This window comes from Vanessa atalanta, chromosome 26 (assembly GCF_905147765.1).
Source record: "Vanessa atalanta chromosome 26, ilVanAtal1.2, whole genome shotgun sequence".
Lineage (NCBI taxonomy): Eukaryota > Metazoa > Arthropoda > Insecta > Lepidoptera > Nymphalidae > Vanessa > Vanessa atalanta.
This window is the reverse complement of record NC_061896.1, coordinates 3,476,958-3,492,500: the sequence shown is the minus strand read 5'-3', so window position 1 is coordinate 3,492,500 and position 15,543 is coordinate 3,476,958. Positions and strand designations below refer to the sequence as shown.

The window sequence follows — 15,543 nt, the reverse complement described above, 5'->3', positions numbered from 1 at the left end:
AGAAATTTTATTTATTTTCGTATCGGAATCGTAACACATGTCATAACAAAGAGATTATTTTAAATGGAATATTTTCTTATTTATTATTTTCACAAGACACCATTGCCCGTACACATTTTTTCAGCTTTTAAAACACTGCTTATACCGTTTAAATTGATGATTAGGGAGAAGTAGGTACAACCTACCCAAAATCAAAAATACCGGTTATCACAATCCCATTAGTACCTATTTCTAATAATAGATCGGATGTTTAGTAAGACCTAAGGCTATTCGTGTGTATTTTTAATTTCGTCTTATGTGTCACTTAACCGACTTGTACGAATTTTTTAAGTGTTTATTCTTACAGCTCAATAACGCATATCACTTTCTGACATTTCACTTACGTCTCCTGCGGTGAGTTTTTTTACAGAATAGCAATACAAAACTTTAATTAACATTCTTAGGTCATGATCGAAATTAGACAAATATAGGTTAGCTTATGAACAAAATTCAATTTTACTTACTCGGTAGTTCACTTCGACTTTCTTCTGATACACTGGTTTTTAACATACCGACGTTGTTCACGAAATTATTGCTTCCATTAGCAGATGCTACATCAACATCGCTATGATCGTCCAAACTTTCGATTGACGCTAAGTAAGCAGAATTTACTCCCCCTTTATTTTGAACACCACTACTTGAAGTGGAACTCGATGAAGCGATAGAGCTCATTGATAGTGGTCTAGTAACTTCAATGGGCGGATTTAATCTAATTACTTCTTTCTCCTGTATCATTTTTAGGTTCCCAGTGGATGCTACTGCTTCAGGATAAGGTCCAGTTTTCAATAGCTTATTTGGAGAACTATCAATCTTAACACCGAAATCTTTTCTATGTAAACTATTTGTGCCATTGGCAACGGTTTTAGGAAACTTGGCGGGAGAAACTTCAGGTGTTGATGTTTTTATTTCAGGTTTTAATGGTGAATTATCTTTTGATGATACTTTTGTATCGAATTCCCTATCGTTAGAAGATATAGCAAGCTCGATAGATTGATCGATGAAAGGTAAAGAAAGAGATTCGAAAGCGGTTTTGTTAGGGTTAGGAACATCATAAATAGCAGGTCTATTATTCGTTGGGACATCGTACGTTGTTGGTTCATCGTTTATTTTAAATTCTGGCTTTATAAGAGGGATTGTTTTAGCTGGCGATTCATTACTCGCAGTTTTTATTCCAACTGGTTGATCATAAATTTCAATAGAAGGTAATATTTCAACACCGGAATGAGATATTTTAGACGTAGCCCCTACTAAAGGTATGTTAGAGCGTCTGGTCGACGATCTTCCAACAGTAATTGTTTTCTTTTGAAATTTCAATGTAGTCGTTTCAGCCGCACTATTTATCATACGTTTGACGTTCGGCGAAAGATTATCAAACGTTGTATCTTGTTTTGTTTCCTTTAACGTTCTTTGCACTTTATCTTTATTCGTTTCACTGGTAAGGTCACATTTAGTTTCATTAGCACCATTATTATCACTTTTAGTTCGTAACGTGTAAAGAGAACTTTTGTTTATCGCTGCAATGGGTAGTTTAACGCCACCAGCAAGTCTTGAAGGATCTTTCGGTGGACTCGCGAGTAATACGCAATCTTTTTCCTCTGTCATGGTGTCTTGATTGTCTTGTACTGGTGGATCGTTTCTGGCATCTTTGGCAGTTTCGAGGCGATTCGCTTCTGGTCTCAAGCTTTTTGATGGTTCCAGAAGAGAGTCGTATATACCAATGAGTGTAGGTGTAAGGTCTGTGGTGCTACCTGTAAAAGAAAGAAATTTAATTATTTTAATTGCTTATTGCGAACTTAATTTTGTTTTATTATCGAAATTTGAATTTAGAATTTAATATTTAAATAGGTTTTAAAAGAAAACTAGCGTTATTCATTAAAATTGCCTATTCCACTATCGTATAATTTAAACACATATATATATATATATATATTTATAGCATAAAAACAATTTTAATCAATATTAAATGCCCGAGATGACAAACATTTCTATATGAATAAGGATTACATAAAGATAGATTTACTATTTTATAATAATTATTACTAATTTTTTCTAGGGCCTTTTTAAGACCTACAATTTTCTAGGACATTATTATATAGTGTATCAATAAATTATATATACAAACCTACATTGTTTATTTCTCTTTTTATTAATGAAAATCGCATTCAAATTATTTGAATGATTTAGGACTTACCGGATATACAGACAAAAACAGAAAGCTACTTTGTTTTATACTATTTAAAGATATATCGAATACGTCAAAAATAAATTATTTACACTTTAATCAATCAATAAAAAAGGTGATACCAAGATTACGTAGGAGGTTGAACAACTTGTCTTTTTACCCTTTAAATGTCATTTATTTATATTTACCCCATTTACCATTTTAGGAAGATTTTCACGACGGCGTAGCGTTTTTGTATTAGTTCATTATAAATATGAATGAATTTTATAAATAATGATTTAAAGTTTAAAAGATGATAATAATATGTCGCGCAAGATAATTTTAAGGAATTATGAAGAGATTGTAGTATCTCTTCGTGGTTCCTGCTCGTCTAGATGAGGAAGCAGTAGGTAATACTGAGTTATGTTGTGTTCCGGTTTGAGTGAGCCAGTGAAACTACAGGATCAACGGATATAGCATCTTAACTCCCAAGGTTGGTGGCGCATTGGCGATGTAAGGAATGGTTAATATTTCTTACAACACTATTGTCTATGAACGGTGGTGACCTGACATCAGGAGGCTATTTAGAAATATATATATCGTATCTCGGTGACGGTCACTTTTGCGAAAATGCAATTTTTCAGGAGAAGCATTTAAAACTTTGACATTCACCAAGCGTCGCCGTGATTCGCGCCAAAACCATAATGAAACTCAAGCCATCTTTATAGAAACTATGTGTTACGGTTATTGCACCAAGAATAAAGGGTTTCTTCAGGACACTTATAACGCATTTAACTATTTTTTTCAATTTTTGCAAAAGTGACGGTCTCGTGCCAGGGCTGCGATATATACTGAAAATTATTTTCGTAAGTAATAAAACTTCTCGATGAAATGTGTCTATCGAAAACACACAACAAAGTAGCAAACGATCGACGTGATTGCTCGCGAATATTGTATATTATGTTCCAAAAATGCACTGAAGCGATGCCTTTAGTAAAATAAACTTAAAACACACTACCTTCCAAAACATTAATATTAACACCCGCTTGACTACAATACAAACAGGGCTATAAATAGATTATCGTGACTATACGTTTAAACACAAAAAGCGTTGATTTTTATCGCTACAATGTCAGGATTATGTCATTCCCAACGAGTATTTTACAAAGAAGCTTTTAGTTAAGAAATGGAATCCTGTAGAACGTTGACGCAATGAAACGATGACTTTGTAGTTTGTTTGAGTATTTACTGTCACGACAATCAAAGATTTCCTGCTTTACCTATGTCATTTAGGGGGTGATAGGTAAATACTATTGTCTTCTTTTTTCGAATGTCAAATCCATGATGAAAGACAGAGATATCAGTGATTAGCTAAACATAAGCCGAGCAACGTTCATGAGTAAGGCAGTTGTTCACAAGCTTTAATGAAGGTATGTTTGGGATTTTTTTTTAATTATTATAGGTATTTGCTTATCTACTACTAAATATAGTCTTTTAGTTTATGAAATAAATAACAACTTGTTTTTACTTTTTATATCTCATATTTATTAATGCTTAAAATATAAAGAATGTTGCCATAATTTGTCAATTTACAAAGTAACTTAGGTAATCTGTATGGATTTTAATTTTTCCATAATACTCTAATCTCCATATTTTTTTATTTCGTTATTATTATTTTTTCGTTAATATACTTAATGATTATTTATTATTTCATTAGAGAAAATTAATGAAGTGTTTCATTTTAATTTTTTTTTTTTATCCACAGACAATTTACACCTTGGTTTTTTTAATCTGTGGTCATAAATCTTGCTGCCATAAATATTCCTCACTGTTCCATGTCAATTTAAATTCATTTTCAATGGTTATCCTCGTTGGCGTATCTCTTCCATCCTAATCGAATTTGTTTAGGCACTTCACAATGGTAATAGAATTTTTATGGCTCCTTAAGTGCGTGTTCTATGCCCGTATCCAGATGAGTTCCGTATCGTCTTAAATTACTTTTATTGCATTTATTTATTTTTGAACCATTACTTATTTTGTTTACGATAGTAAAATTAGAGGATTTTGTTTTTAATCTTTGCATTCGTAAATTTTGATAATAGTGCCGCCATCTTGAAAAACAGTGTAAATTATTATTTACATTAGTTATATTTATGTTAAAATTAAGTTTATGTACTGTTTTTTTATTCGAGATATAGAGAGATATAGAGTTTTTTTTATTCGAGATAGAATATTTGATGCTTAGAAGGTTTTACATATAAATCATTTCGCAAAGAATTGACGATATATTTCGATTTTAGATAATGTTTTTATCAAATACAATATTGATTTTTGCAAATGCTATTTAAAACTGGTCTAAATAAAGTAAATAATCAAGACTTTTTTTATTCCAGTTTTAACTGGATTTTCTGCTTCCTTTCATCCGATATAACAAACAAAACTATTAAGCACTAATTAGTCTAGATATTACACATTACGAAACTGTAATTTGGGACTAAGACATCTTGCACACCGGAAAAGGACGATTGTTGAGGGCAGAGTTCAAGAGACTTACATATGTAGCGTCAGCAAAATACATACCTACTATACTGGGTTTATGAATATTTTCTTAAAAAGATATATAAATAATGATAAAGAAATCTCCATAAAATATTCGAGAGTATGATTTGACAACATATAAAAATCTGAATTTATAGTAATTACGATACCTTTTTATTTAATATATGTTAATAAACAAAATAAATATTTCTATATGTAATATAGATATTATTAATAAATATTTAAAAATTTTAAGCTATATAGTAAGCTCTTTTGGTGATCTGGTATTTACTTTCTATGTATAAAATCTAAATTCATTAAGAGACTATTGAATAACGTCAGATGCTAACGGTACACGAACTGGAACGAAACAATTAATTTACAGAAATTGAACTTATTTTTTATAATAAACAAAATGCAAATTGACTCAGAACACCCAGTAAAAAAAAACACTCTAAAATTCTTAATAACACAAAGGTATACAGTAAAAAGGGCTCTTCCTAATATTCATAGAAAAAATCATAAAATATTAGAATTTATTAAAAAAAAAGTTTGTATTCTTTAGTAAAATGAGATTTCCCAATACTGAATTTAATTATCATTTTTCAAAATAAAACCAGGTCAGACATACCCCAGTAAACTAATATAATTAGACCTCTTGGAGAAGCTTGAATTTAGTGACGACTTTTTTCTTTTTTTTTTATATTTCAAACATTTAGTTATTATAATAAATTACTAATTTTGTAAATAATATTTGAATGAATATAATTGATACAAGAAAAAATAATGTCTTAAAGTAAACCAGAAGAGCAACGACATTAACGTCCTGTCTTTCCAGACGATAGAAAAATGTTTTAGTCAGACTTACGTCAGTTTCAATAAATATATTAAATGCATGTAAGTCTCTCTTGTCTTGCTTTACTTTACTACAAACTGTTTCGTTTAGAGGAGCGCCATATTGTCATTTTTTTTTATCAAATTCAACTTACTGTGTCGATGAAATACTTTTATATACCATTTCGTTTCCAATCGTTTGAGCTAAACTTTTACAATACAGTAGACTATAGTATGCTAAATGTAATTTATTTTAGTACAATAATTAATGTTTATTTGATAACTTATATCAATTTATATTTAAAAACTGTGCAGTAAGTAACAACCAGTGAAGTCATCATTGTGCTCAGAGAAGAGGGAGCTCAACTCCTCCGTTTGAGGAGAAGGTAAGAAGCTAATAAGCTACCACGCTGCTCCAATGCGAATTGCTCCAACACGTTCAAATTTCCTCACAATTTTTTTTTTTTTACCACAGTTTAATTATAAATCCATTTAATGGCTTTCAATTATCAAGAAAACATATTTTGAAAAGGTTGTATATGTTGATAATTGCTATTAATCTAGGGCGCCGAATTTGCTCGAAACGAATGAGTCTAGCGCACATGTATCACGGCGCCGATAGAGTTATACACGATGCCAATATAACTACTGTGACCTATTTGTTATTATGATCTAGTCCTCGTACAACATAGTGTATTTTAAACGGACGTACTGCAAATCATATCATTTGTTCTGCGGATGGACCTCAATTTTCTGTCTGCGAATGCTCTCATGTTTTCTAATTTCAAATATGGCTTAATTATATTTTTTGAACTGGCAATGTTTTGTTATACATAGTCTGTTTACTAAGAAAAAAATAATTAAAAATAAGCCTAAACATGTCCCAAATGAAACGAAAGGCAATAACAACAACTATGTTATATATATTTTTTATTATTAATCGTTTATATTTTTTCACTCCGTTATATTTTACCGCCTCGTTGCTATAGCGACCCCGTCTTTTTTTTCTGTTATCGGTTGCCATGGGCGACAATCCCTTTGGCATAATTGTTAATGAGTAACGTTCGGAAAAGACTGGGTCGGCTATTCAATTCTAAGGCTTGGCTTAGCTTGGCTTGGCTTGGCTTGGCTTAGCTTGGCTTGGCTTGGCTGGCTTGGCTTGGCTTGGCTTGGCTTGGCTTGGCTTGGCTTGGCTTGGCTTGGCTTGGCTTGGCTTGGCTTGGCTTGGCTTGGCTTGGCTTGGCCTGGCTTGGCTTGGCCTGGCTTGGCTTGGCTTGGCTTGGCCTGGCTTGGCCTGGCTTGGCCTGGCTTGGCCTGGCTTGGCCTGGCTTGGCAATAGACAAATGAATATACGTCCACGCTTGGAACAAAAAAAAAAATTAATTGAACGATAAATATCCATGCGAGAGTGCACGTCTCCCTTTATTTGTTATTGGTGGGTAAATATTTTCATTCAAATGAAGAATAAAAAATTTACTCTTCGAATGAATGTAACAGTGTATAGCTTGTCAAGTTAAAATGATCCGTGCGACTTTTGTAAAAAAAACCGCGTAATACTGTACGCTTAACGGAAGACAAACTTCAAATTAGACATTCGGAAAATTTTAAATTTTGAAATTATTCTCTCAATACAAAAAAAAAAAATCATTTGGATTTAAAAATGATTCCCAATAAATATTTGGAATATTATCGACACCACAAATTCGTGTGTGCATAAAATCACAGATAAATATATAAATACACAGATAATATAATCTTTGACAATGATAAATGACAAATGTATTTTGCGTCACCAACACCAAATAACCAAACTCAAAACGTGAGTCAGAAACACGTGAAACCATAAAATATACCTTTAATAAGGTCTGTTTAATATAGTAGATTATGTATTAAACTATTGTGCTTTAAACTATAAAATATAATTCAAAACTAAATATTATAAGCAAAATTTAGTTCCGTTTTATTTTTCTAATACATATATGTATATGCATTTTTTGTGAACTATAAAAGAATAATAACATATATTTGCTATAAATAATTGTATAATATATTTAAGGTATATGAAACGGAGCTTAGCCAGTGTAATACATACATATATATGTATATACTGAATATAATATCGTTGCAGAAGGTCTTAAATTATAACACTATCAGTTCGTTTTGTTTAGTTTACAGACAAGTCTATAAAAAGGTTTTATTAGCTCTTGCATGTTTACGGCTCGCACTTGACAATCAAATCTATTCTAAATTCAAATATTTAATATGGCATCTCGCAAGCATGCGGTTGGATTTAAATAAAGCGGAGAATTTTTATGGTGGTCGCTAGACACTGGAATTTCCTATATGAAGATATATGACAATTTATTTAAATAATATGTTAATTAATGAGTGTGTAATATAGTAAGGTTTACTATTTTACGTCTAGGCTTGCTGGCCTTATTATATGAGTGTAATTCCTTCTTAGCCTTATTAACATCTGTAGCATAAAAGCTATTTCTTGATTACAAAATGTCTAGGTTAGACAATAACAAAAAAATACTTATTATGGTTTATTATACGTACAGAAAAGATTTATTATTAAAATGAAATGTGTATTTGCTAATTATATATTACTGAGAATGTGACGTTGCTCGCTTTTTAGAGGTTGATCGTTAGATGTTAGTTTATGCATAAAAAGTAGATACTCCCAGGTATGTTCTTCCTTAGAGTTTAAGTTTGCTTCATACCAAACTTCATCAAATTCGATTCAGTTTTTTTGTAGTGAAAGATCAAAAAACAGACTTACTTTATAACATTAGTATATATAATTCATTTCAATTGGCGAAAAATCACAAAAAATAATTAAATTTCAAGAATAATTAACAATTTGAGATAAATACTAATACGGCTACCATAATTTACGAGAACCACGTAGCATTATGAACGTCAAACAAATCATACATGGCCGTTATAAAGGGAAAATTGTCTTGCATAAGTATAGACTAGAGAGAAAGTGCAATTCAAGGAACAATACCTGATGGATGGGTGTGCTCTATGACATTAATGCAATGACAGTTCGGGATGAAAGTGGCGGGAAAGTCTCTCGATAAATTGTCTATACATAGAGCACGTCTCTGTGTATACTATTATGCAAGCTGAAGCTGTTTGCGCAATAATTGGACGATATATGAGTCTATGAAACATATGACCCACGACAGGATACAGGACAACTATTATTATTTTTTCACAGATGTACTATAAACATATATATATATATATATATATATATATATATATATATATTATTTATGATCGTTTAATATAAATCTTTATTTTGAAAGCAATAAAATATAAGTACAAGCCAACACGAGTCCGTGTAACGTATAATAATATATATATAATAATATAATATAACGTAACGTATTGAAATATATATGTTACTGTAAAAGCCCGAAATACGGTAAATCCTAAGATTTTCCAGTCAAACCTTTGATTTAACAACTCTTAGGATTAGTTAATTAATTACTATCGTTTGATACCTATATAATATGCACCTAAGGTTTTGACTAATAGTTAATTGAAATAAATGATTAAGAATTACTTATTGTTTTAACTAACCAACATCTACCAGCTGACAGCGGTAAAACCTAGCATATACTGAATTCGAATGGTAAAAGCCCGAAAAAATCGTTCCATTTTCAGAAATACTGACATTTACCAACTTATGTCGGTAAATCCTAAACCTTACTCTTAAATCTTATGATTTACCGAAGTTCGAGCTTTTACAGTAACATATATACTTTAAAATATGGAGTAATGTTTATACATAAATGTAATGTTTAACATCATTTCCTTATAGAGTAATTAGTCAATATCCTATTAGCTTGTTAGGGTTTTGATTAATTATCCATCTCGTAAATAACGGTTGTTCTGAGATGTTTTATGACAACGAGGTCGAATCGTAAACTGATGCACTTTCGTACGTTACAGACACATGACGTATAAGCAATGCTGCGGTAGTACACATGAAGAGACCTGAAGGGTAAAGCCATACTATCAATTTAATATAAATATTGTCTGAGTAACCATTATAAATACAAGTTCTGTTATTTCTGGTCTTCCACGTATGGATATAGATACTTCAAAAATGAAAAACTTATTTTAATTGACAACAATTATAATCTGTGGCATAGTTTTCCCGCGTCGCGATGGCGCCTCGCCTCCGGCGCCGGCGCCGTGCAACACCCTAGTATGTGGTCGACACTTTCGAACGTGGAAAAGTGAAAACGATTATTTATTTCTTTTACTTATGTACGTTAAAAAAAAGTTGCGTGTAGGGTTACGATACTTTGACAGGTGAATAAATAGAAATGTATGCAGTGAAATATCTATCGAACCAATTATTATGCAACTCAAAATGACAAAATTAAAGACCGTTTATTTATCTCAAAGTAGGTTATAGTACATTACTGGTTTGAATACAAAAAGGTTCTATATGAAAGGTTTATATTGTAGAACGAAGATTCAAACATAAAATGTTGTCTTTTATGCCAGGAATATTCCTAAGCGAATGCTCCAAATCACCAATTTTTCATCATGGTTTATATAGATAACTAGTTACCTGTCCCGGCTTCGTACGAGTAAAAACGTTTTAATAGTATTGAATATATTGGTAATTGCGACGCGCGTCACTAAAGTTGTCGTCGGCTTTTTTTGACATCTTTAGCAATCATCGTCATGTTTTTGCCAATTTAAACGAAATCTTAACGACCTTACTTAATCTATATTATACGTATATATATTTTATAAACCTCCGAATTAAAAAAAATACAAAAAAATATATTTCAATATATTATTAAAATTGTGTACAGTTCTGACAACACTATTATAATATTTTTATCCTTGCTACCCTGGCAAATGAAATATTTGGTGGAGAGTGGACATTACTTGGACAATAGAGTTTTGTTCATGTCTTCCGTGTTAATTGTATAAAAATAACCGAGTCCCCCGATCTATATAAATAAATCCTATTTTTATATTCTAATTCCATTCAACATTTTTCCTAAGAAAAACCTATAAATTACTCATTGCTGGGCTAAGGACTTAACTTCTTTTTAAGAATTAATTCCTTAATTCAACAACTCTGCTCCAATGCGGGTTACCTCACGATATTTTCCTTTTCCGGCATTCACGAGTTAATTGTCAACACAAATTGAGCATATGTATGCAATTACTTCCTTTGAATTGTCTCGATTAACAAACATTCACACATTTTTCAATGACCTTCAATGATGTAACATCCAATAATTACAAATTATGCACAGATTATAAAACCATTGCAATAAGAACGACGCAAAAAGTTATTTTCCCACGGCATATAATATTATCAAAGAGGTCTTATATGATTATTTTTAAAGTTATATTAAAACGTGTGGATACAACATCGAAGCTCAAGATTCCCGACTAGTTTTCATTCGAGTTACTCTGACTTCAGGCTACAAGCTGTTACTAAGTAGATTCGCATAATTAATGGCATTATTAACCTTGTATCTCGTTATATCTTGTTAGTTTACTCATTTGTTATTTAGCTTTTTAAACGATCGCTAGAAAAGAGGTTTATCTCAAGAAAACGTGTATAGTAGGCTTTATAATGTTGGCATTCGATTAAAAATACATAAAGCATGGTTGTATGTATATCAAATATGATATATTAAATATATTAAAGACTGATGAGAATAGGGTAGGATATCACTCGAACGTTGGAACTGACCAATATACTTTAGTCTTTATCGTATAAGGTTTATTATCTGTGTATAATTAGACAAGACAAATATTTCCCCTTAAAGTTGATTAATTAATCAGAATAAAGCTTATATAACACAATCACTGTAAAGTAGTTTATTTCTTAGCTGCGTCGTCTATTTAATATATTTCTTTATAACAAAGCAAAGGTTTTCTTTTTATTTCCTTAAATCAAATAGCAAAATATTATCTATAATTACAGATTTAAGAATAACTGGAAAAATAAACATTAATAAAAGTTTAATTTCACAAATCTCAATACAATAAATGACTCAACGATGACATTCGTATAATTGAGAATAAATCGTAAACATCTCAATTCATTGCATTGTAATCTTTATTTATATCGCAATAAGACACCGGTGAAATAAAAAAATTATTATCTGTGGTAATAAATGCTTAATCTCGCTTGTCACAATTCGGCACGGTATGTTTTGTCGAATGTAATTTTAAACTCGATTATCATCGAGTCAAACGTAAAATCGATAAGTTACATTAAATCGATATGTCATTCTTCTGTTGATTGTTAATGTAACAGATTTTTATCAAAGTAATGAATGCATTTATATTCTTAAGAGTTTGAAATGGTCTGAAGATTTTTAACTAGTTTTACCTTCTAAATCTTATAAGTAATTAATTGTGTCTCGCTAGATTTTGAAACATCACAATTGATAAGTTCAGATTTAAAATTTTATAACCAGTTTTTACATTTTTTTTATTATTTAATATTTTTTATTTAATTTTATTATTCAATTGTGGTCATTTTCACGTTTCTTATTTTGGTCAAAATTAACTTTCGCACATAAATTTACACCACACCGACTAAAACGCACTATCCCTAGAATAATATCTATATATCACGGACATGTGTCTTAAATTCCGTAATATAACCGACCGAATAATAAAATTAATTTAACCGAACAAATGAAGTTTTGCTGCAAAGCTTCTCTACATTTGAGCAATATCGGCTAACTCAAAACACCAACAAATGGTCACACAGGAGGAAATCATATATATGAACGTAATCATGTAAGAATATAATATACGCATATGTAGGTATATAAATTTTAAATATTTATACATATTTTTAAGATATTATTCATTCAGTTTAATGTATTTGTATTTTATATTCTACCGCCAAATAACAATACTCTGTATTGTTGTATTCCGGCTAGAAGGGTAGGTGAGCCAGTGTAATCACAGGCACAAGGGACATAACCATAACATCTTAGTTCCCGAGGTTGGTGGCGCATAGGTGATGTAAGAAGTGGTTAATATTTCTTACAGCGCCTTTGTCTATAGGCGGGGTGACCACTTACCATCCAATGCCATAAAAAAAAAATGTATTTATATACTATGTTTATCTATGCTATGTATATAGTACACCTCTTTTTTTACCTCTGTTTTTTTCCTCTACCATAAAGTTGCCTGTTGATCGCTGTTTAAGTGATAACGCCGCCTCTGGTGCATCTTTCTTGAATATTATTTATGTATGTGTTTATTGGTATACAATAAAGAGTATTTTTTATTTGATTTAAAACACATTTTTGCATAATGCATTTACTAAAACATTATCAAATCCCTCTTAAATAACAAATAACCTGACAATTGCAAAACTGGATTAAATCACTGACTTTCAAATCGTCAGCTCGCATAACCTTGCATTTTCGAGGCTTCAGAAGTGATCAATAATATTACATTAGAAATGAACTTCATTTCATAGGACCTGAGATCTAAACTGTCCTTTTAAAATAAATCAATAACAATGTTTTATAATTTTTAAACTGATACTTTACTTGTATATCGTTGCATGATTCTAACAAAGAACCTTTATTATTTCGTCAGTGGGTATAACAATAACAAGTTTAGAAGGTAACAATCAACTCATACAAACAAAAAGATCAGTGTCATTTTAAATAAGTCAGAATACCTCAGACAACATGCCAGCGCTATCGGTCAGAGATAACTAATGAATATTCATGAATTACTCACATGATCGGTGTTGCCTTGTAAAAAAAAGATTAATTGTTATACAAACTTTTTGATGTAGTATGTATATTTAAAAAGTGTAATCGTTATAAATGAGAGTTGATGATGACGTGTTAGCGTCCTCTTGACCGATTTCAGCCACGGAGGTATACATAAGTATATTATTACATATATAGCAATATATTATAATTCATAAGTAGATACGCATAATCTGATGGAACGAATTTTTCATTCCATGAGATAATGCGTACCCACTGGCGAGCGAAACGACCGGAAAGAGTTCAGCAAGATCGGCTCTTTTAGATGCTTTCCGAGGCACGAGGTTGAATTTTTTGATGGCATCGGCGGACATTCAGGTGGCCCCTGATGTTATATGCAAATTTTTACAATTTATTTCATAACCAATGCCCCACCGAATTTGGAAACTGAGATTTTATGTCACTAGTGTCTGTAAGTTCCACTAGCTCAATCACCCTTCAAACCGGAACACAACCAATTTCCAAACTCTGGGCTGCTAATGAGAATTTCTCGAAGGGAAACCCAATAACTTTTTAATGTCCCGACTGAGGATACTTACCCTAGATCTCAGAATATACAGGCCCTAGATTAACGAAGCAGTTAACTAATATTTATTAACCAGGTGTAAGTTATTACGGTTTTATTTATTGTCTTTTGTGAATCTCATGTTGTACAATAATTAAAGTCTGATCTTCTGAACATAGAAAAAATAACAAAAAAACATTTAAAAAATTATGGTTTTAACAGTTAGATAAAAAAATTGACACCAATATAATTATGGAAAATATTAAAACATGTATCCAACCTCAATTATACAATAGGATAAATAACTTAAAAACAACGTTAACAATAAGTATAATATTGGCATACGTAATAATATATAACAAAACATTAAATAAAAATACTGATATCGTTATCTAAATTAAAAAAAAAAAAACAGGTTGTAAATATTTTTTTTATCTGGCAGCACAAAAGTAAATTATAAACGCGTGCTCTGGCGCCAACCACACGTGTTTGCGGGTCTCCCACAGTGACAAGATGACGTTCGAAATTCGAATACAGCATTCCAAACTTCTTTTTTATTGGATACATTTTTTGGCATGAAAACCTTAACGGAGTTAAGACGTTAAGTTTTATAAATGGGCAATTTGGACAATTGACGTTTATAATGATAATTCTGGTTTTATAATTTATAATGTGATTAAAAAAATTCAATGTTATATTGAAAACAATAATTTATTATGTAAGGCATATTAACTGAATACTGCTAAAAAAGGGTCATAATCTACACTCCGAATCTTGAATATAAAATTTTATTTATTGACGATTCAAAATGTTCGTAGAAACATCTTGAAAAAAATATTATTTTATTTGTGAATAATTTAATAGCAGGTTGGAAAAATTTAAAACAAAACTTTAAATAAATCATTTGGTTGCCGCCATTTTATCTGTCATATCGACAACACAGATAATAAATAATGACCCAATGAGTAATATCCGATTCGGTATTTACCACCCACAGGGAACAGTTATAATTGCATACATTGATACTGTTGATCGACATTACTTTGATGATAGTGATTATTTTGAGATTTAATACTAATTTCTGGTTATAAACTTTTATAACAGGTGGGCTATATTAGCCAATTAACCTAATTTCTGTATATCATATTTATTCGTTGTCGTGTAGTGTAGTTTTTTTTATTTTAAAACTTTATTGATCTTAAATCTTCAACTGCATGACAAAATTATAATCAGAAGTTGCACAATCTATGAATTCTGATACAAAAGACTTTGAACACTCACGCATAGAAATATGAAAGTTTTTAAGAATTAAATAGAAAATTCGAGAACACCTCGTAAAGTACTATAACGAAACGTATGTAGGTAAATCCGTACATTCTGAGAGAAACCATAGCAATGAGCTAGCAAATTAATAATTCTTAGCGTTGATTATGGTAATGACGACCAACTAAACGTGGCGCCATTTTAAACACTTCTAAGACATCTTGAATAATGTTCGTGACACCGTTTGAGAAATTCTTAACATTGCTTGCACTGTGAGAAGGCTTAAGAATTAAGTATCCATATTTGAAAATTTTCTTTAACTAATTGATGAACGTAAAACGTTCCGTTTAGAAAGTGTGACAAGACAAGATTCTGATATTTAACGTCGTTTTATT

The 15,543-nt window shown here is 30.9% G+C and overlaps 1 protein-coding gene across 2 annotated transcripts in view; it reads right to left on the bottom strand.

The window, feature by feature from the left end:
- The window catches only part of LOC125073898, a 108,591-nt gene that overhangs the window by 32,932 nt on the left and 60,116 nt on the right, over positions 1 to 15,543 (bottom strand). For both annotated transcript variants that reach the window (XM_047684985.1, XM_047684986.1), the window contains exon 2: positions 504 to 1,787. In XM_047684985.1, the coding sequence (XP_047540941.1) occupies positions 504 to 1,787 (1,284 nt within the window). The remainder of the gene's footprint in view (positions 1 to 503; positions 1,788 to 15,543) is intronic.